The following is a 24,816-nucleotide window of genomic DNA, read 5'->3' as shown; positions in this document are numbered from 1 at the left end:
GTTAAACTCTGGTTGACTGTCAAATTTATTTAATTATTTTGACTTCACCAGAGCATGGAGCCCCATGAGAATTTGTAGGGGAATGATAATTTAAAGAAATCGTAACTTTCGTAAAATCGAGTTTCTAATCATTTCTTCTGTGAGAATATATGCTATCTGGTCAAACTAGAAACCAGCTATGTGTGGAATTGTTTAGGCCAAGTTCGGCAAGCGGTGGCAGTTCCACTCTCTTGGGAAGACTATACGTCAGGGTGACAGCTGTTCGGGAACAATGGAAATATTACTCCAGAAATTCGTAAGCAGAACAATGATAACTCAATAGCAGTTTATTTGAAATCTTGACCAATTCCTAAATCTTTAAGGGTCTCGCAATTCCCAGGAAATAATGACCGGATAATACAAGCCTTCGGCACACACCTACCCAGTTAATTTGCCACTTTTGTACGTTTGGTTCACGTTGTGGCCGCAAGGTGACACAGATTGAAATCCCAATTCGGCGACGAAAACAAACGTGGCCAACGATACCGGGCTTCAGTTCTTTCATTTCTTGTTTTGCTGGTCCATGCACTTGCGCAGTTCTGTTGCGTCCCCAATTTGCAGATACAATAATTTCCCGAGTCGTTACCCACCAAGCGTGAGGTTGCACCTCTTCCCGAAATCGCCCCTGCCCACGCCCCACCTGGTGGGGGCATCCGACTGCTGCCAAAGGACTTGCCAGAATCGCCAAGGTCACTAAAAAAGATTGGTTGCTGGCCAGTTTTAAACCTAGCTGTACAACCAACTAGGCTGTGCGAACACTTTCGCATCCATGTGCGGAGGAGCATTTGGCTAGTGCAGTTAAAGGAACTCTGCTCTTCCATCCCTTTGAAACAGCAATATCTTTTTATTCCAAGCACTTCCAACTAAGACCCAGCAGCAGAAGGAAGTGTGACAAAGCGTCTGCCGTGACACTCACCTTTCCCAATGGCCTCCTTGACCAGCTTGCTGTTGGACATGAGGGGCAGCAGCGCATCCATCACCGCCAGCCGCACTGGGGACAAGCACAAAAACGTGCACAGCACGGTAAGGCTCCCTAAACCACAAGGAAGGAGGGCCGTTCCACGCTGCCCCGTTCCATATCCCGCAGTTCTACTACGCAGGCAGGTGTCAACGTGTCCCAAACACATTTTATGTGTCAGCAGGGAACTACAGTAAAACCTCGTTAATTCGGATCTCTTGGGACCGGCAAAAATATCCGAATTATCCGAAAGTCGAAATATCAGGTGGACAAAGAAAACTGTGCAAAAACGTTCCTCTGTGACATACCTTTATTTTTGGAAGAAATCTGTAATTGCCGCCTGCTTTCTTGACGAAATTCAAGCTGAGACGACAAGCTTCCTTAGCGCGGTAAGGTGCTCCACCGCGCTCGTACTGTCAGGGGTATTGTAGCAAAATTCTTCGAGCACAACAAGAGCCTCCGCGGCCTCTTGCACAGTGCGACGCGGCGGCGGCTCCTCACACAGACAGTCTCCCTCTTCGTCCGAAGCGTGCCCGTTGTCACATAGGGCATCCCTGACGACCTCATCGTCACTCGGCTGACCGGCCACAACAACATCGTCATCAATCGCAAGGTAGTCGGCAAGTTGCACTTGGGCAGGAAGGACACCGTCGAAATGGCCGTCGTCGTCTTCAGCGACGTCTGGGGTCTCCACCTCCTGACAAGCTTTGGACCGGACAAAGCCGCTGTGCTTAAAACAGTTTGCGATAACCTCAGCAGGTGTGTTGTTCCAAACGTAAGACAAAATGTGGATTGCGCTGAGGAGCGAAACTTCGTATTCCTTCGCAGTTTCGATGCACAGCAACATTCGCTCCAATACGTGCTTCCTGTATCTGCTTTTCATGTACTGAATGATCCCTTGATCCATGGGTTGAAGGGCAGCAGTAGTGTTCGGAGGCAAAAACACGACCTGAATGCACTGCAGTCCCGACACGTTGGAGTGGGCGCTGATATTATTGACGACCATCAACACCTTGCGCTTCTTAACGCGGAAGCGTCCGTCTAGCTGGTGCAGCCAAGCTCGAAAAATTTCAGACGTCATCCAGGCCTTCCGGTTCGCTTGGTAGTCCACGGGAAGTTGTTTGAGATTTTTGAAACATCTCGGCTTCTTCGCCTTTCCAATCACATGAAGTGGCAAGCGCTCCGTACCGGTCATGTTTGCTCCGAGGAGAACTGTGATCCTTTCTTTACTTCTTTTGCCGCATGCACAGGGGTCTCCTTTCAGTGTGATGGTTTTGTCTGGTAAAGCTTTGTAAAACAACGCTGTCTCGTCTGCGTTGAAGATGTCGTTCGGCTCATATGCAGCGAGGTGCTCGCGAAGCTTGACATTCTTCCATTCATCGACTACATCGCCGTCGACGGCACCTTTCTCTCCGCACACGTGTCTGAAGGCCAGTCCATGTCTGTCTTTGAAGTGGGCAAACCAGCCTTCCGATGCTTTTAATGAAACAATCTTCATCTTCACTGCATACTTCTCTGCTTGCGCGCAGATCAGAGGACCACTCAAAGGCAACTGCGCGTCCCGTGCGCTGATGATCCACCGCAGCAAGGCCTCTTTGAGTTTTGGGTGCTCCGCCTTCCGCAGCCGCTTTCATTTCACGTTGAACTGCTCGCTCTCGAAAGCCCGTAGGATCTCGGCCTCATTTTTCACGTACGTGGCCAAAGTGCTTCTTTTGACGTCGTACGTTTCCATCACTTGTCGTCGAGAGACGCCGTCCTTCAATGCCCTCAGTATTTCCACTTTCGTAGCTAAATCCTTGGCCTTGTACTTCAGCCGCTTTGCTGGCGGCGCCGCCATGGAAGTTGCTGCACGCGGTGATGACATGCGAGGAGCAGAGCGTGCGAACCAGTGCGTTGAACGCGCGGTATTCCAAAGCAAAACTGGCGCAAAACACGGAAGAAGAGGCCCGAAAAAAAAAAAAAAAAGAGCACGTGCGTGCTTCGGATGGATAGCGGTCATACCCTTCAGAACGGGCGGTAGCTTGCACCACCTGCCGTCCGAATTAACCGTAGGGCACCCATCTGCCTCCGAATTAATGAGCGTTTGGTGCCATTGACTAATACAGATGTTTGACGGGACCGGATCGGCAGTTCAAATCATACGAATTTCCGAATTAGCGGGCGTTGAATTAACGAGGTTTTACTGTATTCGAGTTACCCGTTGAGATGTTATTAAAGCTTGAAGAGCTTTTTAACCGGAACCCGCTATTCCCAGAAATTCGTCTCTATGTCCCCTTTTCACTAAATATAGCGGAGAAATTGACGTTATGTGACCAATACACCAATTTACTTTTCCCCGCTAAATTTAGCGAAGAAATGGATGTCATGTGACCAATATATGAATTTAATTTCACTGCTAAATTTAGTGAGGTAATTGAAACTCATGTTACCTATACACTGATTGTTTCCAATTGATGTCCTGTGACGTATGCACCAATCAAGTTTCCCATCTACGTTTAGCGGAGAATTTTGTTGTTGCATAGCCTCTACACCAATTTTGTTTCCCCGCTAAATTTAGCGGAAAAATTGTTGTCCTGTGACCTATATATCCAATTAATTTCTTCCGCTAAATTTAGAGGGCTAATTCACATTGTGTGACCTATATACCGATTCTGTTTCAAACTGATCTCATGCAACGTATACAGTAATCATGTTTCCCATCTAAATTTAGCGGGGAAATTTACACTGTCTACCCTGCACACATCACATGGCACCACTTACACTTCCCCTCGCTCCCACAACATCCTCGTTCCCTCACATACTTCACCTTCCCTACATCTTCCTCTCACCCTCTATCCACTCCGCCCTCCTCCCTCCCTCCACCCGTAAGAGGCAACACTATTCAAATAAAATGGGCGCTGTTTATGAACTAGGTCTGCAAGTGTGGATGGCAACATGGACAGCAACAATCTTACCCCCTAAAATGCTCACATGACCGTGATCGCTCGTAGTAGTACTTACCGTATCAATGCTGTTAAGGTCAAACACAACAAGCAAAGAAGCAAAGAAGACACCTCTGAACTGCTTGACAGTCATAACACGAACGATGCCACAGCCTTTGTTCTGGTACGATGCCACATCCCAGGATACACGATACATAAAGCGCAAGAAACGGAAGAACGAAATGAAGTACAGAAAACACAAAGCTCGAGAAGACTGTGGTACCATCTGGAAAAACAGTGAGAAACTAAACGTGGCTCGTACTTGACGTCCTTGCACAGTGCCGGGTGTCATTTCGAATTGCTCTTGCCGAGAAAAAACTAAGTGGGTGGTGCGAAATGTTTGCTGCGAAAGAAACTCGCTCGGCAGCAAAGCCGCCGCAATAGCTGCTGATGCGACGTCAATGCGAGACATATGTAGGCAGGACGTCCTGGTGCAGCGGGTGGCTGCCCACTCACTCTGGGGACTGCTGGAGGCGGCCAGGGTGAGAAGCAGGTGTCCCAGCACCCCGCAGGAGGCCACGTCCTGCACGCAGTCCTGGCTGCCTGTCAGCACCTGGATCACCTGCACCGTGGCCAGCTGCAAGCTGCCACACCCCTCCAAGCTCAGCAGGCAGAACAGCAGGCGCAGGTGTCCGATACACAGGGACTCCAGGCCTGCGAGTGGCGGGAGACCCAGTTAGTGGAGGTCTGCACAGGTACGGGCCAGCCCGTAAACCAAGGGCCAGCCCGGCCCACAAGTAGGGCTCGGGCTTCACGACTACATTCATGAAGGGCCCGGGACAGGCACAGGCCTTGCATTCAAGTCTAAAAGGCATGCCGAGGCGGGCCAAGCTGGCCGTTACTTCTTTTTTTTAGCGGCAATGTTTCGCAGCGGTAGCTGGTAGTGCCCCTTCCTGGCAAAAATGTACAGCCCTTCCACTTGACGTCAAGATAGAGAACCAGCGAAGCCATTTTCTTTACGATGCCTGGGATGATGCCTAGAAGATGACATCTAGACAACCTCAAGGACGACTTCCTGAACAACCTCAAGGACGACGTCTAGGACGACTTCAAGGACACTTCTAGAACGACCACGAGGACAATGCCTGGGACGACCTCAGGGACGACGTCTAGGAAAACCTCAAGGATGACTTCTAGGATAAACTCGAAGACAATGTCTAGGACATTCTTAAGGATGACCTCGAGGACGACATCTAGGATGACCTCGAGGACGACATCTAGGATGACCTCAAGGGTGACCTCGAGGACAACCTTGAGGATGATCTCAAGAACAACGTCTAGCATGACTTCAAGGACGACTTCTAAAACGACCTCAAGGACGACACCTATAGGACGTCTGGCCTCTAATGGTAATTGCTGTCAATACTGCTGTTGCAACATGAGCCTTAAGACAAAAAATTCTAAAGTCAACATACTTTAGTTAATTAGCAAACTTACCGTGGCAGTTATCCCCTCATCTAATGTCCACCAAGCCTAATACATGATCAAGACAGCACTGGTCTAACTCTCACCCCTTTCTTTTTTTTATTCCGTTCGAATTAAAATTAGTCATCCCGTATAGGGTGTTATGAATATAAGAGGCTTATTCTAATATTAAAAGAAAAAACGTTCAGCCTTTCCACTCTCGTGAAGAAGGAAGACCAGCGAAGCTGCACTCGATACACCGTGTGCTTCTTCTTCGTCGTCGTTTGTTTTTCGCGCTGTTTTTTACCTTGAATTCCCACCGACACGCCCAAGTATCCATTCTTCTATTATAGCTGGAGCCTGGAAAGGTTGGCGCCACCTACGAAGGACGGCGGAAACCATACTGGTTGTGTGCTTGCCGCCGTCGCTTATAGATGGTGGTAGCTATCCAGGTAGGTTTGTGTCGAGATACCGGACACGATCCTGGGGAACCTAGCCCTTAAAGGGTAACTGCAAAGAAAAAAAAGTGTATTTTTAAACAGCCCAATTGGAACAAGCATGTCACAAAACAACTGTTCCGCCAAAAAAAAAAAAAAAAAATTTTTTTTTACAGCAATATCTATTGCGCGAGACTGATTTTAGTTTGTGGCTATTTCGTCCGTTTTAAATCGCACGCCACAAAGTTGGTATTATACATCACGGAGTGGCTGCTAAACGTCACGGAGTGAAGTATTACAGCCACTCCACGCACGTCGAAAGAGCGGGAGTTTCAAATGTGGAGAAGTTGTGACCCCGACTAAATTACGCCCTGTGGCGTAAATATTGCTAGACAAAATTTGTTTTTTTGCGGAATATTTGTTTTGTGACATGCTTGTCCCAATTAGGCTGTTTAAAAAAGCACTTTTTTTTTCTTTGCAGTTACCCTTTAACAGCTCTGCTGTAAAAACCAGCCCTTGCGCGCAGCAATCTCGAACTTTCACCAACGGTATATTTTAGTGGGTCATCTTACCCCATGCAATTTTAAGGCACAGAGACCTTCCTAGAAAAAATGAGACCAGTACTCTTGACATCTTGAACGGCAGGTACCCACCCAAACAACAAAATTAAAGGGCAACTCCACTCCATTTTTACAATTTTGGGGTTATGATCTGTTTAGTGGAAGTCGGCGACCTTGAATCACGAGATATAATTTGTTTTTCGGTAGTGTGTATAGTTTTGTAGATATCGCAAATCTAAGTATCGTTCTGGCGGCACAGCGAAACCGAAACTACGGGCTGAAGCAGCCTGGCAACACTGATACTAGTGGCGCGTCATTGGCATGACCTAGTTCTCGTTCCGCGCTCCCGAGCCGACGCACCGACAATGTCGGCTCAGTTGCATGAGGAGATTAAAAAAAACAGAAGGTAAGTTGCACATTTTCTTTTTTACCGCTTCACTTTGTTAATATGCACCAAATGTAGTAGGCTTTAGCGTGTATTTATAAATTTGCCGGCCAAAAAGCGAATCCGACTGCAATAAATATGACGCGGTCAGTGCCGGCACAGTGTGACTGTATTTGTTTCTTGCTCGTGGACCGAGAGAAAAAGAAATAATGGGAGATATATATGGACAGATGTATCCACAAGCGGTCTAAGTTGTTAAAGCTAAAGTGCCTTTATGTGCACGCTAGTTAGATCAGCCGCGACCTGCTGCGTCCGGCCGATCGTGCTGGAGCAGCCGGCGGACGGTACGCGAACAGCGACGGCACCGCATCGTTCTTCAAGACGCGTGTTTCGTGGAGAAACACGCAACAGTCAGCAGCCGCAGATACCGTGCGTAGGTGTCTGACATAAAGTGCTGGGAACAGAGCTTCGCGTTGTAGCTCGGAGTCGACGGTCTTCCGAAGTCTATCCGGCGAACGGCACCGACCCACACCTTGTGCCTCTTACGGTCTCTTGGGAACTTGTGGAACCGCAGCTCCGGGTTGCGCACCGGATTGTTGGTGCAACCGACAGCACCACAAGTAGTGCTCAACAGTGTCCAACACGAGTCTGGCGAGTCTCTCTGGCTCCACGACTTGCGCGTGAGCGAGCAGCACCACTTCGCTCTCTTCCGCGCTGTCGCGGAAGCAATGCTGGAGTTAAATGAACTGCCTGGACGCTAATAAAAATAGGAGAACACAGCATAACGTGGTAAGCACCTCTTAACGTCAGCAGAATCGCAGAATGCCACGGGAAACGTTGCGTCCGCGGCGTCCGTACGAGAACGTAGGACTAAACCTACGTCATTGCCCAGTGTTGCTTCACTAGCTCACCCGGTGCTAGCATTGCTCACCCGCTTTCGGACCACTAACCTAGCCGGGAGAACATTTTTAATATTGGTTTTAATCGGTAATGTGGCGTAGGTTTGACGTGATATTTTGTGTATGACCGTATTTTGACCCCCTAAAGCGATATCAGTCATTGCGATAGGGTCGACTTTTTGAGTGGAGTTGCCCTTTAACCGGGAGTAGTGTGCCTAGATTTGAGTGTTTTCAACTGCTCGATCGGAGTCACATGGTTTATGGGCTGTGTTTGCAATATAAGCTGCGATGAGAATACAAACACATCAGTTGTTTGCAAGCGTTTCTGCCTTGCTCTGCCTGCTATCCATCTTGCCACATGACAATGCATGCATGCACACATGCACTCAATCTGCACACAAGACGTCTCCCCTTAAATTGCAAGAGCTGCACACAGTTCGAGTTGCTCCCTTTCTTAAATCAAGGCTCTCTAAACGAGGTTAATATCTGTGGCGCCACCTCCCGACAGGCGCGGCAAGCGGGCGACGGTCTCGTCTGCATTCAACCGAGTGTTGTCTGCTTTTGACAAAGTCCCGTCTGCTTTCGACCGAGTGCCATCCGCTTTCGAGCCGTCGGCTTTCACCCGAGTGCCATCCGCTTTCGGCCGAGTGCCGTCGGCTTTCAACCGAGTGCCATCGTCTGCTTGCTGAGCCCAGACGCCAAATGGTGCACGGATGGCTCTCTTGCCTGGGTTGTTGCGCAGCGCGTTATGCAGGGCGAGCAGCGCCTGCTCCGACTGCTCAAAACGGTGAGCCGTGGGTGCCTCCGTCAGGGACCGCGCCGAGTGCAGGTACTGGGCCTGAGACCCTACAAAGTCCAGCAGGTCCAGGATGAATTGCCGGGGGTTCTGCGATGGACGCCACAACAAGGCACCGCTTAGGCTTCAGCCTCCTCGGGCTGTTTGCACAGGCACGGGTTCCTAGATCCCAGGCACCCTCCCAAGCACCCCGGGGGTTCCCCAAGCTCACAATTTTTCTTGGTCATCCGTGCTCTCGAGGAAAGAGTGAGCTTAAGCCCAGGTTTGGAAGATCTAATTCCATTAATCCATGAATAAAAAAAAAAATTTTTTTTAGCGAATCCAGGTTTTTGCAGTATTTATTGCCTCAATGCCAAAACCAGGCAGGGTTCCTCGGTTGCCAGTTGAGAAAAAGGCGTTCCTTAAGATAGAAAAAGCTTTGAGAAAGCTCATGTGCAGGTATTTATATCCAGGAACAGCTATAGACCAGAGCAGGTGCTCTCAAACTTTTCAATCTCGGGGAATCGTCACCTGCCTTGAATGGCAGTGGAGGAATTTTTTCCACTACCAGCATTAATGCAAGGAAGCGGTTCACAGGCCTACAGACCATAAACAATGATGTACAGTGGGTCCCAACAAACAATTCACAGTGTTTTTTTTTTTATCCCAAAAATAAACTATGCATCACCGGACGCTCATTCTCTGCCAAAATCTGGCTCCAGTGCTCTGAACCAGATGACAGAACAAACTGTTATTTCAGTCAGAAGAAGTAATTCCCTAATAATTTTAATGGTAAAATGGAGCCCGTTTTCGGAAACTGGCGCCATTCAGCTCCGTGTATTTGAGAGGTCCGTCCGACTGCCATTTTCTTATTAAAAATTTGAAAAAATCGCTAATAAATTTTGAACAAGGCAATGGTTAGTTCTGAAACCTTGGCACCTCGTTCAGACTGCTGGGGCTACATTTGGCCAGAGAATGAGCGTTCGGCAATGCATAGCTTATTCTTGCAGTGGAAAAAAAAAACCTGTAAATTTCTTGGGGGGACACCCTGTACATCCCAGGGAGTGTTAGAATCTTAGTTGTGCGTAGAAGGGTGACTTAGGTCTGCTAAAATAGTGCTTGAACTGAAAAACACATCAGTTAGGAAGATGGTCAAAAAAATTCAGGGAGTTGGGGGACCCTTGAGGATACTCCAGAGAATTTCTGGGTTCCCGGGAACCCAGTTTGGGAAGCAATTGTCTAGGTTCACTTTCTAACCACGAGGGACATGGGCAGAGGAACCCTTCCTGGTCTCGATGTTGATGCAATGAAACGATAAACGAGCCTACGGACCGTGTAAGCAATAACGTGCATACTAGAGAGCACTCCTCTCCTAGTTATGCATCAGTGGGTGGTTCCGATCTGCTCTAAATTAGCGTTTAAACTAAAGAAACTCTTTATTTGGGGGCTAGAGAACCCATAAGGGTACGCTGGGAGAACCTCTGGGTTCCCAAGAATCCAGTTTGAGAATTTATAGTCACTCTAGACACTGGTATATCCAAACATGACCTGAAAACAAATGATAAAAAGAAAATAAGAAACAAAACACAATTACTTGTACAACTGGACAGTTGGGGCACTGCTAAAAGCGCACTCGCTCGTGAAAATTTAAGTTGCAGCACCAAACATGTAGAGATTGTTCTCGATTTGTAGGATGAAGAAAAGAGGGCGTGGGAATTGTGCATACTAGAAAGATAGACTCGTGACTGTTTATACTAGAGATGGGCAAGATATATGAACAAAGAAACCGTACTAATCAAATGGGAATAAAGGTTAGAAAGCTACCGAAAAGCAAAGTTTAGTGGACTCTGCATACAAACTTCCGGTCTCCTTGACCCCGGTGTGGTACGTTAACTGTCGCACCACCCCACCTCATCCTTCAGAATTTTTCATCTCACGAATGTACCAAAAAACAAAATGCATCCAATCAAAGGTGCTCTCAAGGCACGTGCTGCCATGTGGAATGTGGTATGACATTCTCAGACACGGGGTTGGTCCTTGGGCTCCAGACGTCCCTTCACCGTTTTAGCGATGTGACTGGTCAGTCATTTTGGAGCACCTTTCGGAGCAGCTAAGAGTTTGTTCTGGGGCAGCAAAAAACACTTTCGGAGCATAAGCACACATTAGATTTTCATTATTAGCAGTGTAAATATCATGTAAAAATTTGTCTACTTTGTCTTTTTGCTTCCGTGCAACCTTTTGATGGCATCTCCAGCATGACAGCTTTGATTCCCTAGTTGGCAGTCTAACTGCATATAGAAGCACAAGGCACGGTAGCAAGACGCTGATTGATGAGGGAGTACATAACTGCTCTGAATGGTTATTTCAGGTATAAAATCATACATGTATTTACTCGCACAATGAAAGCACTCATGTAATGAACGCACCCCCAAGTCGGCTCTCAAAATTTCGACTTTTTTTTTTCACTCGCGTATTAAACGCACCCCCAACTAGGACGTCAAAAATTTGACCCCCTCCCCCCACGCGCGCGAAAGATGAACACACTTTTCTATCTTGGTGCAGCGAGGTTGCAAATGCATGGGCAGCGTGGGCAAACAAAACGCCTTGCAAAAGGCGTTAAAAAAAATAAAAAAAGATCCAACTGAAGCAAGAAAGAAACATGGAGAGGAGCTTTTTTTTTTTTTTTGCACAGCCCAGTCTGAACTTTGGGGTCGCGCGCGGCGCACAAGGAGATAAAAAAGATAAGCGGAGAAGCCCTCGCCTAAACAACACGTAAGCAAGCCTAAGCAAACACAACAGTTTGCCAAAGGCGGAAAAAAGAAACAACCCACGGAATTAAGAGAAAAACAAAAAAACAAAGAGGAGCTTTTTTTTTTTGCTTTTTTTTTTTGCACAGCGCAGTTTGGTTAGGGGTCGTGTGCCGGGCGCAAGGAGATAAAGAAAAGCGGAGAAGCCGTCGCCTCAGCAACGCCTAAGCAAACGAAATAACTTGCGAAAAGCGGCAAAAAAACAAAAAGAACCACGGAATTAAGAGAAAAACAAAACAAAGAGGAGCTTTTTTTTTTTCTTTTTACACAGCCCAGTTTGGTTAAGGGGTCACACGCCGCGTGCAAAGAGATAAGAAGTTTTGTCGATTTTTTAGGATAAAAGGTCCGTTCATTATGCGGGTAAATACGGACGCAAAAATTTTACTTCGCGTAATGAATGCCCCCCCCCCCCCCCCCCACCTTTGCATTGATTTTTCGGAAAAAAAAGTGCGTTCATTCTGCGAGTAAATACGGTAGGCAATATAGTATATTCCACTCAAATAATGTTAGAACATAACGATTTCGAGCACCCAAATTGATGTTTTCTTCAAATTCTGAAGGTTGCAATAAAACTGCAGTTTTGACTTTAGATAGAAGACAAAGCTTTTGCCATATGATTATGTACATCATGACATTTTATTAGCGGAATTTCATAAGAAAATCTGAATATAAATGATAAATATGCTTTCATAAAAAAAAAACAACGAACCCGTTTAGATTATTCTTAGGCTTGATTTACTGCTCCAGCAAATTTTGTTTTAATTTACTGTATTTACTGTGCCATTGAATGGATAGACAAGCACACTCAACAATGCTACCTATCCATCCAAAACAGACATAGAGAATGAGAAATATTGCAAAACACTTAGGTACTGTCAATGTTTGATACAGAGTTAAAATCAATATGATGTTATTTGAGGCGATACAGTGTAGACCGCATATAACGTATGTCGCGGGAGTCGCGAAAATCCGCACTGTAAGCGGTACCGCGCTATAACCAAAACATAAATTTTTCAGTCAAAATGCATGCCATCAGACCACTTACCTTTGTAAAAGAATTTATTTTATGTTAAATGAAAAATAAAGCTTTAGTTTGAGGAAAGTCTTTATTTCACCAGACTAGTACACTTCTCTCTCAAGTGTGTCACAAATTTTGAAAGAAATGAGCGACTTTTGCCTGGTGCAGCCTTTTAACGGCGTCGCGGGTTGCGGACGGACGTTGCGAGCGTTCAGGATTGCTAACCCTAATCACTTTTCTCCGGCGATGAAAACGCGAGAAAATTCGCATCCTTTATACGGTACGCGCTAGTAATACCTTCAACTTGAGCACAGGCATGAAATGCTCCAAATAAGAAATCCGGGCGATGTTCGAAAACACAAATGCTCAGAAAGCACCACTGTAGTCGAAGTAAACAAACACGACGACACGGGCGTTTCTGCCATCTTGAGAGTACCGCCACAACATCGCCGCACGGGTAGGTGGATCTTCCCTTCTAGTACGTGCTGGGTTATCATAGCGACACACAACGAAAATTCAAAGTCAAGAATGGCGCTTTTACGCGGACCGATGAGCTTCTATGCCATCTATGTCGACGATCAAAACCGACGCCATGTTTGCGGATAGAAGCAGCCGGCCGGCCGGCCCGCGACCGGCATGCAACGCGCGAACACTTCTCCTCGACCTGCGATTGGTCTGTCGTTGCGGTTGTTTTCCACCGCAGCGAGGGACGCACGCACGTGAACGACACATGCGTGCATCCCTCCGTCGCTATGGCAACTGAAGCCTCACTCTTCGCTTCTCCCCGCTTCTTCGAGCAACCTCCTTGCCCCGCGAGTGCCTTGCGGCTCGCGCCGTTATCTAGAGTCGCACAGGGAAGCGTGCTCTCTGGGTCGGTCAGTCGGCGCGGTCGCCGGGCTGTTCCAAAAACCGCACAACCGGTATTTCCCTTCGCGCGCCTGCATTTTAAGTGGTATGTAATTACATGGAGTTCTATGGGAGGCGAACCGGTCGTTTAAAAAAGCCGCGTTATACCCGGTCCTGCACTATAAGCGGTTACGTTGTAAGTGGTCTATACTGTAATCGAAAGTTGTTAAAATTCGCACAAGCCTACCGTAATGATCCGGACGTGTAGCAGGGCCCAAGTTATGTTTTCAGTATTAACAAACCGAAAAAAAAATTAAAGACATTTACAATTCCCTGTAATCCCGAATTGGAGCACAGCTCTTGAGGAAGGGGAGGGAAGGGGAGGGTATGCCCGTATGACGTCACGAGGGTGACTTCACTCGTGGCGCTCGTGACGTAACACGTGACCCTAGTGACATCACTTGTGACGTCACTGGTGATTTTCGTGACCCTCTTGACGCCACAAATGACCCTCGTGACATCACTCGTGACATCACTGGTGACCTTCGTGATGCTCGTGACGTCACTGGTTGCCCTTGTGATGTCACTTGTGACCTTCGTGACCCTTGTGACGTCACTGGCGACCCTCGTCACTCTGGTCACACAGAAAAGTGTAGTGCTAGTTCTGGGTCACTTTTTAATGCTGGTACGACATTTTTTTTTTTATCAATTATGCGCAATGTCCGCGGTTAGAAGGCCAGCCTGGAAGGAGCACATAGAAAGTGTGGATGCAATCCCCTCGGAGATCCGTAAAAACCGGTGTAAAAGCTGCCTGTTTCTTCGGTACGTCCCAAAGGCACCCAAAAAGCATAGCACTTGTAGGTCATCCGCGATGTCACGGTGACACGTGGCATGATGTCACATGACCACGTGATGCAATGTTGGGTCACGTGACACCATGTCACAGCATAGCGTGACATTGAGGCTACGTCCACTCGAGGGTATTTGGCAATGGGAAAAAGATGGACACAGAAAGCACTCACCTCCAGCGGGAAGGTGGGCTGCTCGTTGTAGACGCGCACATACACGTCACCCACCACCAGCTCGTCTTTGTGGGACGAGTAGAGGAAGTCCGCTCCGCGGGACTCGTCGCACTCTCCCTGCGATAGAGAATCACAACTCAGTCCAGGTCAACTGGTCAACTCTCGCACTTGCAGGAAGGCCCATTTAAATAAAAATATTGCAGACTTACAGATTTTGCTGGCGATACTACAGCCCCTGAAAAGAAGGATGTACTTCTGTCCCGATACATTAGGGAGTTTTAACGGATGGTTCTGATATCTCCGATGGCAATACCCGCAAACGATGTGATGAATCCGCAGAGGCGTCAGTGGAGTATAGGGTATCGTTGCTGGAGTTATGGGAGCAATCCACTAAAACTACCTAATATGATAATAGTGCCACGAAGGGACCAGGAACAAGGTGTACAGATAGGATGTCTACACAAATGACATCTCCAAGCTTCCCGCCTTTTTCAGGTTTTTCTGGACTATTTTATCGAAACTCCCTGACCAAATTCTTGGGGAACGGGACAAGTTTGAAGTGCAGTTTTATGTGACAGTGAAAATATTGTGATGGCCACAACTGGCAGTGGCCAAGCACTGAACAACCTTTTTTTTGTCAATCTCTTTAATACCTTTGCTGAATAGATGTCTCACTTTAAATAAACAATTGGAAAAACTTGTGTCCTCAAGAGGAGTTTTAAAGTTATGGCTGACCCTTTGCAGCATATTGTATAAAACTGCACATACTACGTACATTGATATTTATTCAAGAGGAACAACCAACAATTCACCATTTTAAAGGTGCAAACAAACAAACAACTGGGCATAATGAAGTGCTCCAGAGTAAAGATTGATGACAAATGCACACATGAAGTCATAAAAAAATTGGCTGCATGTTTGGTCATTCTGCCGAACGCATTTCTAAGGTGGGTGGTAATCTTAGTTTGGACGGTGACTAGGGCAGGATGACCCTTAGTTTTTCAGTGCCTGGGGTGGGTGGTGCACTTAGTTCAGGTGGTGCCAAGGATAGTCTTTGTATGGAAACAGATTACGTCACACCACTGTCTCATTGTGACGCTGCACGTGCTTCCCTTCAGCATTACCCAAATACAAAGCCTTTGCACCAAATTTTCTTGGTTAGCAAGAGAGGGGAAGTGCTCCTTCCTGCCCTTTCCACCCCTCTCTGCTCAGTGCACTTTCTCACACCACCTGCTTCTGCTCCTTCCCTTCCTACATACTGGGCCCGTAGCTCAGTCAACAGCGCACTCAACTTCCATGCCGATGACCGGGATTCAGTCCCCGGCACCCGTTACCATTTTTTTTTTCTTCAAGGTTGTTTAGGGGTTATGAAGTGAGTGACCTACACATTTCGTACTTGCGTAGCTTTTGAAGTTGGTTGGCCTTATACGCTCCATGTAATAATGGTCCGAAAATATCATTGACACGTGCAATGTGGATGAAACGTCTTGGGAGGGCATCCTTCCAACAAAATGGGCCCGGCATGTCCACGAGTGTGGGATGGTATTCCGGGCCGTCCCATCGGTGCTGAGATATGAATGCGTCGCTGGCACAAAAATAAACAGCATGCGAAGCGGCAGTGCAAAATATATCTGCCGTGCCGACACAGTGCCGACACAGGGCATGGTCTCCCGATCACGTGCCGTGTCGACACATGATCGCGAGACCCGATTTCTTGTGTCGTAAGGTGCAGGTCTATTGTTGTCACTGTTCCACAAAACAACAGAGAGTTGAAAAACCAGGAAACTATCCCCATGAGACACAATGCATAACTATTGAAACACTTAACGACGCAGCCATTCATACTGTCAACCCAGAGCAACTGTACCGCTTCAACCTCAAAGCACACAGACAAACACGGCGTGGTCTTGTTTCACTGGGATGCTTGCAGCCTAACTCCAATAACGGCTGCGCGCCGGCGTGCCGGTTGCGTCGCACGGAGTGTGTAAATACTGCTTCAATATTTTGAGGCCTGTAACTACGCCTTATCCAAAAGTTTCTTTTTTTTTTTTAAGTTTTTTTTATGAGAGATGCAATAAGTATCTTTTTTCTAGGTCAGTTGTCCCTTAGCTCTTCCTCTTTTCTCTAATTTCTCTTTCCAAGAAGCAATGTAGTTGCGCTCGATGCACAAAACTCACACAGCACACAACCTACATCGCACAGAACTTACTTTGCAAGCAACCTGCATTACACAAAACCTGCATCGTGCAAGACCTACGCTGCTTGATACTTCATCAAGCAAAACCTACAAAGCGCGAACTACATTGAGCAAAAATACATTGCACACAACTGCATCGTGCAAAACCACACTCTGCTTGACTTTATGGCATGAAAATTCATTACATTAAACTTCACAACGCTCATCAGGTTCACAAGTTTAACGCAACTTCATGGCATTCATCTTCACAGTGCAAAATTTTAATGGGATAACTTTCATTGCATTCAGCTTCATTATGGTCACAAGTTAGATGCAACCTCAACCTCAATGCATTACACTTCACAGCATTGAACTACATTGCATTTAACTACATTACAAAATATCAGATTGGATCAGATCCTATCTCATGCTTCACGCAGCAAGCGACGCCCAAACTATGGCGGCCACCAGTGCTGTTTAATGGACTTTTGAAAAGTATATTACAGGCTGTGCTACCAAATTGCGTGCAAGTTTATTGAGAGACACTCAACTGTGGTGCAACCACACTGCATGCAACTATGTTACGCCCAACTTCCCAGCAAGCACCTCAAGGAAGGCTCATACGCACCGATCGCACCATGCTCCTTTGCTGCGTCTTCAGGTAGTCCCTGAGCTCTTGGCGGGTGCCGTTATCCCAGATCAGGTACGGGCTGTGGGTGTTGGCAGTGAGCAGACACAGCAGCTCCGCGGGCGTCAGCAGGGCCATCTTGCGCACCAAGTACGGTGTCAGCAAGGCGCCCAACACCCCACGCACACCAGGGTGCGGGGGTGACGACTGCGCCCCAGAGAGTAGACCACCCAGGCGGCCACAGGCAATCACACTCTGCTCTGCCAGCTGGTTTAGCACCTCCTGCAAGGATGGATTGCTCGTTGCAGAGTTCCTTGCGTGACAAGTGGCACATAACATCGACACTGTCACGAATAGAGGTGACAAGAGGACAAAGCATGAACTGAAAATAAATGTTTAATAGGCGAACTTGCGCCAAACAAAATAAAGAATGAGTGTCGAGGCAGCAGAAAAGCGGGCGGCGATTTGACGGCGTAGCAGCAAGCTGCCAAAAGCCTTGTACGCACAAAGCAGTACAAGGCTTTTGTACTGCTTTACTGCATCAATGCCAAGAATGGGAGGTCAATTAAAAGAAAGCTCCCGCAGTTTCTCTAGCTAACCAAATGCATTTTAGGAATACCCAGGCTCCACTCTTCCTGGCACGCTATTTATTATATCATAATTAAAAAAAGCCATTGAGAAAACGCCAATACTACTAATGTTAAAATTTTCCCGTGCTCTCCAGTCGGGCGACGTCGCACGTCGTATACCTTGCAAGTCGAGCGGGCAGTTAAAAGCTCGACATATTACACATTCTTCTTTTTGTGTTGCTCGTGCAACACGAAAAAGTTCATTCGACTTCGGTTATACGAAAAAGTTCAGGGCATTCATTTCGCACCTTCAAACTTTTTGTAACCCACAGGAAACAAACTGTGCTGCCCCCGTATTACACTTGGTGTCACATCTTTGGCATTGCCGGCAAAGCCTTTCAACTTCCCAGACCAAACATAAAAATTAATGCAACCTCACAAAAAAAAAAAAAGATTATTACAATTTCTAATTTGGATTACTACTTCAGATAGGGTGACCACCTTCTCGCTAGCGAAATGCGGGACACGCTGACCGGGGGGGGGGGGGGGGTTAGAAGAACTGTATTATATTTCGAAATTTCGACTATGGCAACTGCAAAAAAGAGAAAAAGAGCTTAGTGTGCAGTCGGACTGGTGGTAATTTACCATGATGCCTTTCAACCCGAAACTGGAAGGAGGAGGAAACATTTGTTTCTGCTTTCTGCCCCAGTCCCAGGTTAAAAAAAAAAAAAAACAAGAAAAAACCACGGAAAAAAGTAACAATTCGAGGAAATTTATCAACACACGCCACGAAATGGGGCTCTGCTAACGCATTTAATATCCTGTCTTGACCGAAAGCATATTATACAGCTGAAAATTGTATTGCGGCAATTAAGCTAATAATTTTCACTCCCAGGGATATATTTTAAGTTTTCATGCCCTATATGCTGACCAAAGGGGCCTAAGTTGAAAACATAAAATCGAAAGCAGCAGAACTAAATGCATCAAATGGATAGAGGAAGCAGTAAATCTTTTAAGGCTTCTGGTTTCCTGTCGATTCTCAATTTTTCCAACATTTTCCTTATGTTGTTATGTTTATTTCCTTATGTTGTTATTTTTAACCGTTTTGAGTTGCAGTTTTCTTGCCTTAATTAATCGTCTTCAATAATATAAAAAAAAAAAAAAACTTTTTAGAGCAATTTTTTTTGCATTGGCACAGCACAATTTGAAAATTAAAAGAACTTATTTTAAACTTTTGGTGAGCAATGTTTTTTGCAATATTTTGCCACCAAGGGAAGGGAGGCACAATGGCGCATGCGCGTCAGTTCTGTAAGAAAGACGGTCGCTTCCCGCTATGCTTGGATAGAAAATGTTGTACCATCGCAATTTACATATCGGTCACCAGGGATATCTCCACGCTTCCCCGTGCCCCGTTGTTCGTCAGCGCCATGAGTTGCGTAGTAACTTTTACGACAATGACAAATGCGGGACATTTCAAAGATATTTATATTTCTCGCGGGATGCAGGACACGAGCCCTCAATGCGGGACAGTTCCGCGAGTCGCGGGACGGGTGGTCACCCTAACTTGAGATGTGTCTGTTAACACGTCGAACCAAAGTTTAGGCAAGTCAACGACTATCGAAGTTTCGCCGGAGATGGGCGTTCCTCGTGACTTAAAGGTGCGAGAACCCCTGATTTACGGGACAACCCGCCGGCAACCTCGAAATTGCCGGGAAAATTGCCCGGAAAATTGCCCAGCCCAGAGTGGGCCCGAGATCCGTCGCCGCTTCTGAGAAAAAGCGGCACATCCGCATGCCCACCTGCTGGTTGCTGGAGGCCGAAGAGTCGACGCCCCCCTCGGCCAGGGTGTAGTCGTAGCGGAACATGAAGAGCAGCAGCGGGAAGAGGGCCCCGGCCTCCAGCAGCAGCGTCTGCAGGCAGGCATCCACCGCCAGGGCCCCCACGCAGCGCACCAGCACCAGGGACAGCTCCGAGAGGTGCTGCGAGTGCACCAGGACACACCCGGTTCGGCCCCGCCATGGCCCTCATCGCAATCATTGTGACCGTGGCAAAGCAAGTACCATATTCTTCTGAACGTACTCCGCACCATATCCGTACTCCGCAACCCGGTGCATAGATCGCACCTGGTTCACGCTCTGTGCATCAAAGATTTTTGTGCACAGAAGCACACCTCGAAAGATGCCCGCTTTATCGATGCGCGAATGACTGGCATCGAGCAGAGATTGTCGTAGACGTAATCTGTCATTCACCAAATTGCCAGTGTAATTGTCGCAATGAACAGTCTTAAAAAGAAACAAATACTTTTATGGTCCACAGCACATGAAATTTCAACTTTGAAACATGTACAGTTCACGAAAAATGGCTCAGAAAATATGGTACTATATTACCATATCATTTTGCAGATGAGATGAGTGTTTAATCTAAGGGGAAGTCATGCTTTACTCCTTTCCAGCACTATCGTGGCAAAGCCAGTGGTAATGCAGATTATATTGAGTAGCTTCACGGTGATGTTCCATGGACGAATCGATATACAATTTGTCCATTGACGGCACAAACATTGTTGCGCAAAGTGTCTCCCAAAGAAAACCCTGCCCAGGTTAGTGCTCGCGCAAGAGGTAAGTGAAGTTCGCATTCCTAGTGGTCGCACAGCCCAGCCTTGGGCTGTGCGACCCTGCTATTTTGTCTCTCTCCATTACCTCCTCAGCACGCACTTGTTTTCTCTTACCCCTCCTCCCACACATTCTCCTACCACACCTACAAGCACACTTGCTGTTACGTGACAACATCTACCCGCTCAATAAATAATTTGCCCAATGTCTCCAATTGACAATGTGCTCGATGTTGTCCCATGCTGAGTGTAGAGTATCCCAAGCGATGACCAAGCATATCTAAGTCGGAGCCCAAGCAAGACACTGAAAAGCATCCGAATATTTTTTTTTTTTTAATGGCACTTTTAGTCCCAAGGCCCGTGCACCCAAACCGTTCCCCAGGGCCATGCTCTTGAAAAGCGCGGGTAAGCACGTGCGCCTGGCCACGCTATCTCTCGGCCACCAGCCGAATCATGACACCAGGACACTACATGCTCCGCTAAAGAAACATCCTAGCAAAGTCGCAAGGTATTTTCTATCATACTGACTCCTACCCGGGGAGTTCAAGGGAGATTTACAAACCCTAGAAGTCAACGATTCCATAAACGGTCAGATTTCTAATTTGACCTGATGTACGACTCATTTATCTGCACACTCGAACTGCGTGTTTCTCAGAGGCCACGTAGAAGTCGAGAAAGAGGCGCATCAATGCCACTCTACTCATATGAACATTCGGATGTGGCTGACAGCCCAACAAGCCGGTAGTTTACTCGGCCCTTGCCAACCCACCCGCCACGCACTGTTCAGCGGGCGCAGTGGAAATGCGCGGCACGCGTACGCTTGTCAAGCGTCAAGTGCTCACCTCGAAGTAGAGTCCCCGGCAGATGTCTCTTGCCAGGCCCTCCATGCCGGCCAGGGCCTGGCAGCAGGCCGGGAACTGGGCGGCCACGGCCAAGCAGGAGGCCGTGTGGGACAACACCTGGGCCTCCAGGGAACCCGGCCCAGAGCTCTGGTTCAGCACCTCCACGCTGCGGGACACTGCACGCACCAGCACCTGCAACCAGAAAACATTACGGTACATTTATATGTAATTTTACATTTATATGTAAAATGGATGACCGGACAAGCGCCCATCCCCCATTTTTTGTGATTATCTCTGAAGTTTCGAGTGGACGCTTGCCCAGTATTTTACGGTAATGTAGGGGTTCTCGAGCGCTTCAATTTTGGGGAACACTGTTCCCTCGACTGAGAGCCAGAGAACCCTCCCAGCCTTGGCAATGATGCAATACACCAACTCATCTCTGTTACGTCACAGCGCAGTGGTGGCGCGTCGAACGCACTTCCGGTCTAGGGCTGTGGGCGGATGTCCCCATGTGAGACGTGTATTCCTGCATTGTTTTGAAAGGAACGAGACAAAAACCTGCCTTCTCGTCAGAACGCTGCGACTGGGGCCGTAACAAAAGAGTGGAGAAAAGTTTGAAGGTCAGTTTTCAAGTGCTCGGTTCGTCCGAGGACGTGGAAATGTGCCGTGAAAAGAGAAAACCAGATGCCGTCGGACCACGATTGCTTGGGCGGGAAGCACTTTGAGTTGAATTCACGGATATCTGTGGTCGTCAGATTTATTTGTTTTGTTCCAACATGAACGCCGGAAAACCTCCAAGTTGTACCGACCACCTGCGAACTACGTTCAGCGTGCCTTCAAGTTCAAGCGGCCGCGTGATCGTTCAAACTGTCGTCTGCTCTTTTAGACGACACCGGCCCGTACACCAAATGTTTGCCCGGTACTTGCAATAAGAAGCAAGTGCAGGCCTCAAAAGACTTAAGTTTGAAGGTTGGTAAGCAGGCTCGATGTAAACAGTAGATACAAAGAGATGTTGATCATTGTTACCAGTGGCGATCACCGACTTGTTACGCCTGATTCACTTGGTTCGATTCTGCTGGCGATTTTCAGTATCGACGTCGACCATCTCAGCTACGGTTCACGCTTTTGCAGCTTGAGCGACGTCGCGACTGAAAAATGCGAGTGAAATCTCGTCATGCGAATCAGGCTTTAGCGCACATTCTGCGGCGTCCACGCGGAATGAATCGTCGCATGTCACATTATTCAAGCAAAATTTTGTGGTGTAACGAGCCTCGGTAATTTCGCTGAGGCCACTCAGGTAGTCAGACATTGCCAGGAAGACATAGAATCAACAATTTGAATGCGAAACAGGGCAGGAGGACTCGCACCAACGCCGACAACATCGCATTTTAATTGTTTGTTTATGGGCGACGGCGAGCTTCTTGCCCACACTCCATCGCGCATGCGCGGCGCTGGTGACGTCCGCTAGGGGCGCTCCGGTTTGTTTGTAAACATGAGTTGGTGTATAATGCAGTTCAGAAGCCTACAGACCTTGCAAACGATAATGCACCCAGTACAGCCGGCATATAACGAACGCCGCAGGAATCTGAAACCAGTTTGCTATATATACATTTTTCGCTATATGTGAAATTTGGAAAAAGAAAACGAGAGATCAGCTGCTTTAGCACGAGATTTTAATGCGCTCCGAAGTAGCCGTCGATCTGCGACTATACGCGCTTCGTAAGGGACGCCTTCCTGATTGTTCACCGAATTGCGTCAAGGTGCGGGAAAAGACTGTCCGAGTTCGGCCCGTTTGGCACCGATGTGTATGTGGAGGTAGCAACCGAAAGCGACGAGGATGTCTATGACTCCGCGAGAAAGTTGGTGTCTGCCGAAATGGCTCTCGCTGTGGTGGATACTCTCCGAGAGTACTTCGTCGGTGCCAAACGGGCCGAACTCGGACAGTCTTTTCCCGCACCTTGACGCAATTCATCCGAGGAGAGACATAATTCACAACATCCGGGGACAGACATGGTCGGCAGTGATAGATTTAGTAGTCGGGCGTAGTTTCGTAGTCGTAGTGCGGGAGGGGAAGTCCGCGTCTTTGCTGAGAGTAACTTTGGCGTAGGTTTGTAGTCGGAGAGAAGCGAAGTGATCAAGCGGAAGTCCGTAGACAGCAAGAAGCAGAAGAGGAATGCGGCTGTGGATAAGCCGATGTGCTCCCACCTTGCGAGACTAGGGGACTAGGTAAGGAAGCAAGGGTGGCACGATTGAAGTATTCTGGCCCACCATCTTGCCCATACAATAGACAAGATGGTGGGCCGGGGCCCGGAGGACAGGAAAGCGAGGAACAAAAATGTTGAAACCCCGAAATAGCCCGCGTGCAAGCGCAGAGGTGCACATTGGTGCGTACTGCAGAAGAGGCGAACTTGCCATGCAGCGCGAGCTTCTCGCTCGTTCGAATGAAGCGTGGCGGGCATGTTAGTTGCGTTGTCGATATGCGACTGTTTTTGCGTTTAGTTCCTATATCCATATTTCACTAAATTAAATCCGTTCATTATATTGTCTGTAATATCCACATTCTGCTTAATTAAATCCGTTTGTTATATCCATGTTTCGCTTAAATTAGATCTGTTCATTATACCGTTATTTCCAAGTTTGTTATAAGTGGGCTGTACTGCACTCGGAAGCGTGTGGTGCATTGTTACGCATCAATGAATGGTTCAAATCTTCTAAAATAGTGCTTTCAAATTCCAAAAAAAACACCTTACTTAGGAACTGGGACCGGCGAGAGGAATTGAGAACAGATGTGCCATAAAGATGAAGGAGGATTATTATGGGAGCTATTTGGCACTGCGAAAAATTGTGAGCTTGGGGAATGCTCGGGTTCCTAAGAACCCAGTCTGAGAACATGGCCCAAATGATTATGATGACAAAAGCGACCTGTATAGCACCCACATTAACGGTAAAATATCCAGAACTGCCCGAGTGCTGATCGTGACGCTCATGAATTGCGAGTGGTGAGGGGAATGGGGAGGACTGGTGGCAGAGTTTGTTAGTTCACCCCAGCTTGGAGCACGTGGAGTGAAAGCTCGCGATGTAAAACCTAGGGATTCTGGGTTCAATGCCCACCCCTGCCCGTTTCGATCTGGATGAGCATCGTACCAACGTGCAGTCATGTATAACTACTGCGTGGTGCACGACCTCGGGCTAGCAGTGGTACAGTTGGACCTCGTTTTAACGAAGTCACCGGGACCCGCTAATTATTTCGTTAAATCGGGTCCCTCGTAAAATCGAGCAAGGGAGACCAAGCGCATAGGCTACGCGGGGAATCCAAATTTGTTTGTCAAATCGAGAAATTCGTAAAATCGGGTTTCGATAAATCGAGGTTCAACTGTACTGCACTGGTTAAACTTCTCATCTACGACGTGAACAAGTGCCACTATACCTCGAAGGCAGACCGAGATTACAGTGTCTAAAACACGAATGTCAAATTTGTTTTCGTTTTGGAGTGGTGACAGCAAAACGGTAGTGGCGCCGGCTGTCAGTAAGGAGCTTACCTAGGGATAGGCGCTCGCAATTTTCAAAGGGCGCAGATTGAAGCCAGGGGATTGCTACATACTCGTTTGCCACAAAACAGAAACAAGCTGTTTCACCCATTCTTTTTTCTTGACATGTGGGGGCTGGGTACTGATTCTTGTCTGCTATTGTTTAACAGGCAAAAAAACATTTTATAGAAGTAGAATACATTTTTAAAGTTTTCTGCCTTTCGCAGACTTATTTTAGGAACCGGGAAAATTTTCAGTGGCAATTTCTGATAAGCAGACAATGTTTTGTTTTGAAAATAATTTCTATACCCCTCCCTTCCTCCCTCCCTCCTCCC

General features: G+C 47.4%; 1 protein-coding gene across 1 annotated transcript in view; it reads right to left on the bottom strand.

Annotated features, from left to right (window-relative positions):
* LOC8024614 (dnaJ homolog subfamily C member 13) overlaps positions 1-24,816 on the bottom strand; it is a 160,013-nt gene that overhangs the window by 28,618 nt on the left and 106,579 nt on the right. Inside the window, 7 exon segments of the mRNA XM_040215655.3 lie at positions 956-1,030; positions 4,435-4,632; positions 8,390-8,549; positions 14,132-14,248; positions 16,936-17,217; positions 19,304-19,483; positions 20,955-21,146. Of these exon segments, the coding sequence (XP_040071589.2) occupies positions 956-1,030; positions 4,435-4,632; positions 8,390-8,549; positions 14,132-14,248; positions 16,936-17,217; positions 19,304-19,483; positions 20,955-21,146 (1,204 nt within the window).

Source organism: Ixodes scapularis, unplaced genomic scaffold (genome assembly GCF_016920785.2).
Source record: "Ixodes scapularis isolate PalLabHiFi unplaced genomic scaffold, ASM1692078v2 PGA_scaffold2__306_contigs__length_199485367, whole genome shotgun sequence".
In the NCBI taxonomy this organism is placed as follows: Eukaryota; Metazoa; Arthropoda; class Arachnida; order Ixodida; family Ixodidae; genus Ixodes; species Ixodes scapularis.
The sequence above is the reverse complement of the archived record's forward strand: the minus strand, read 5'-3'. Positions and strand labels throughout refer to the sequence as shown.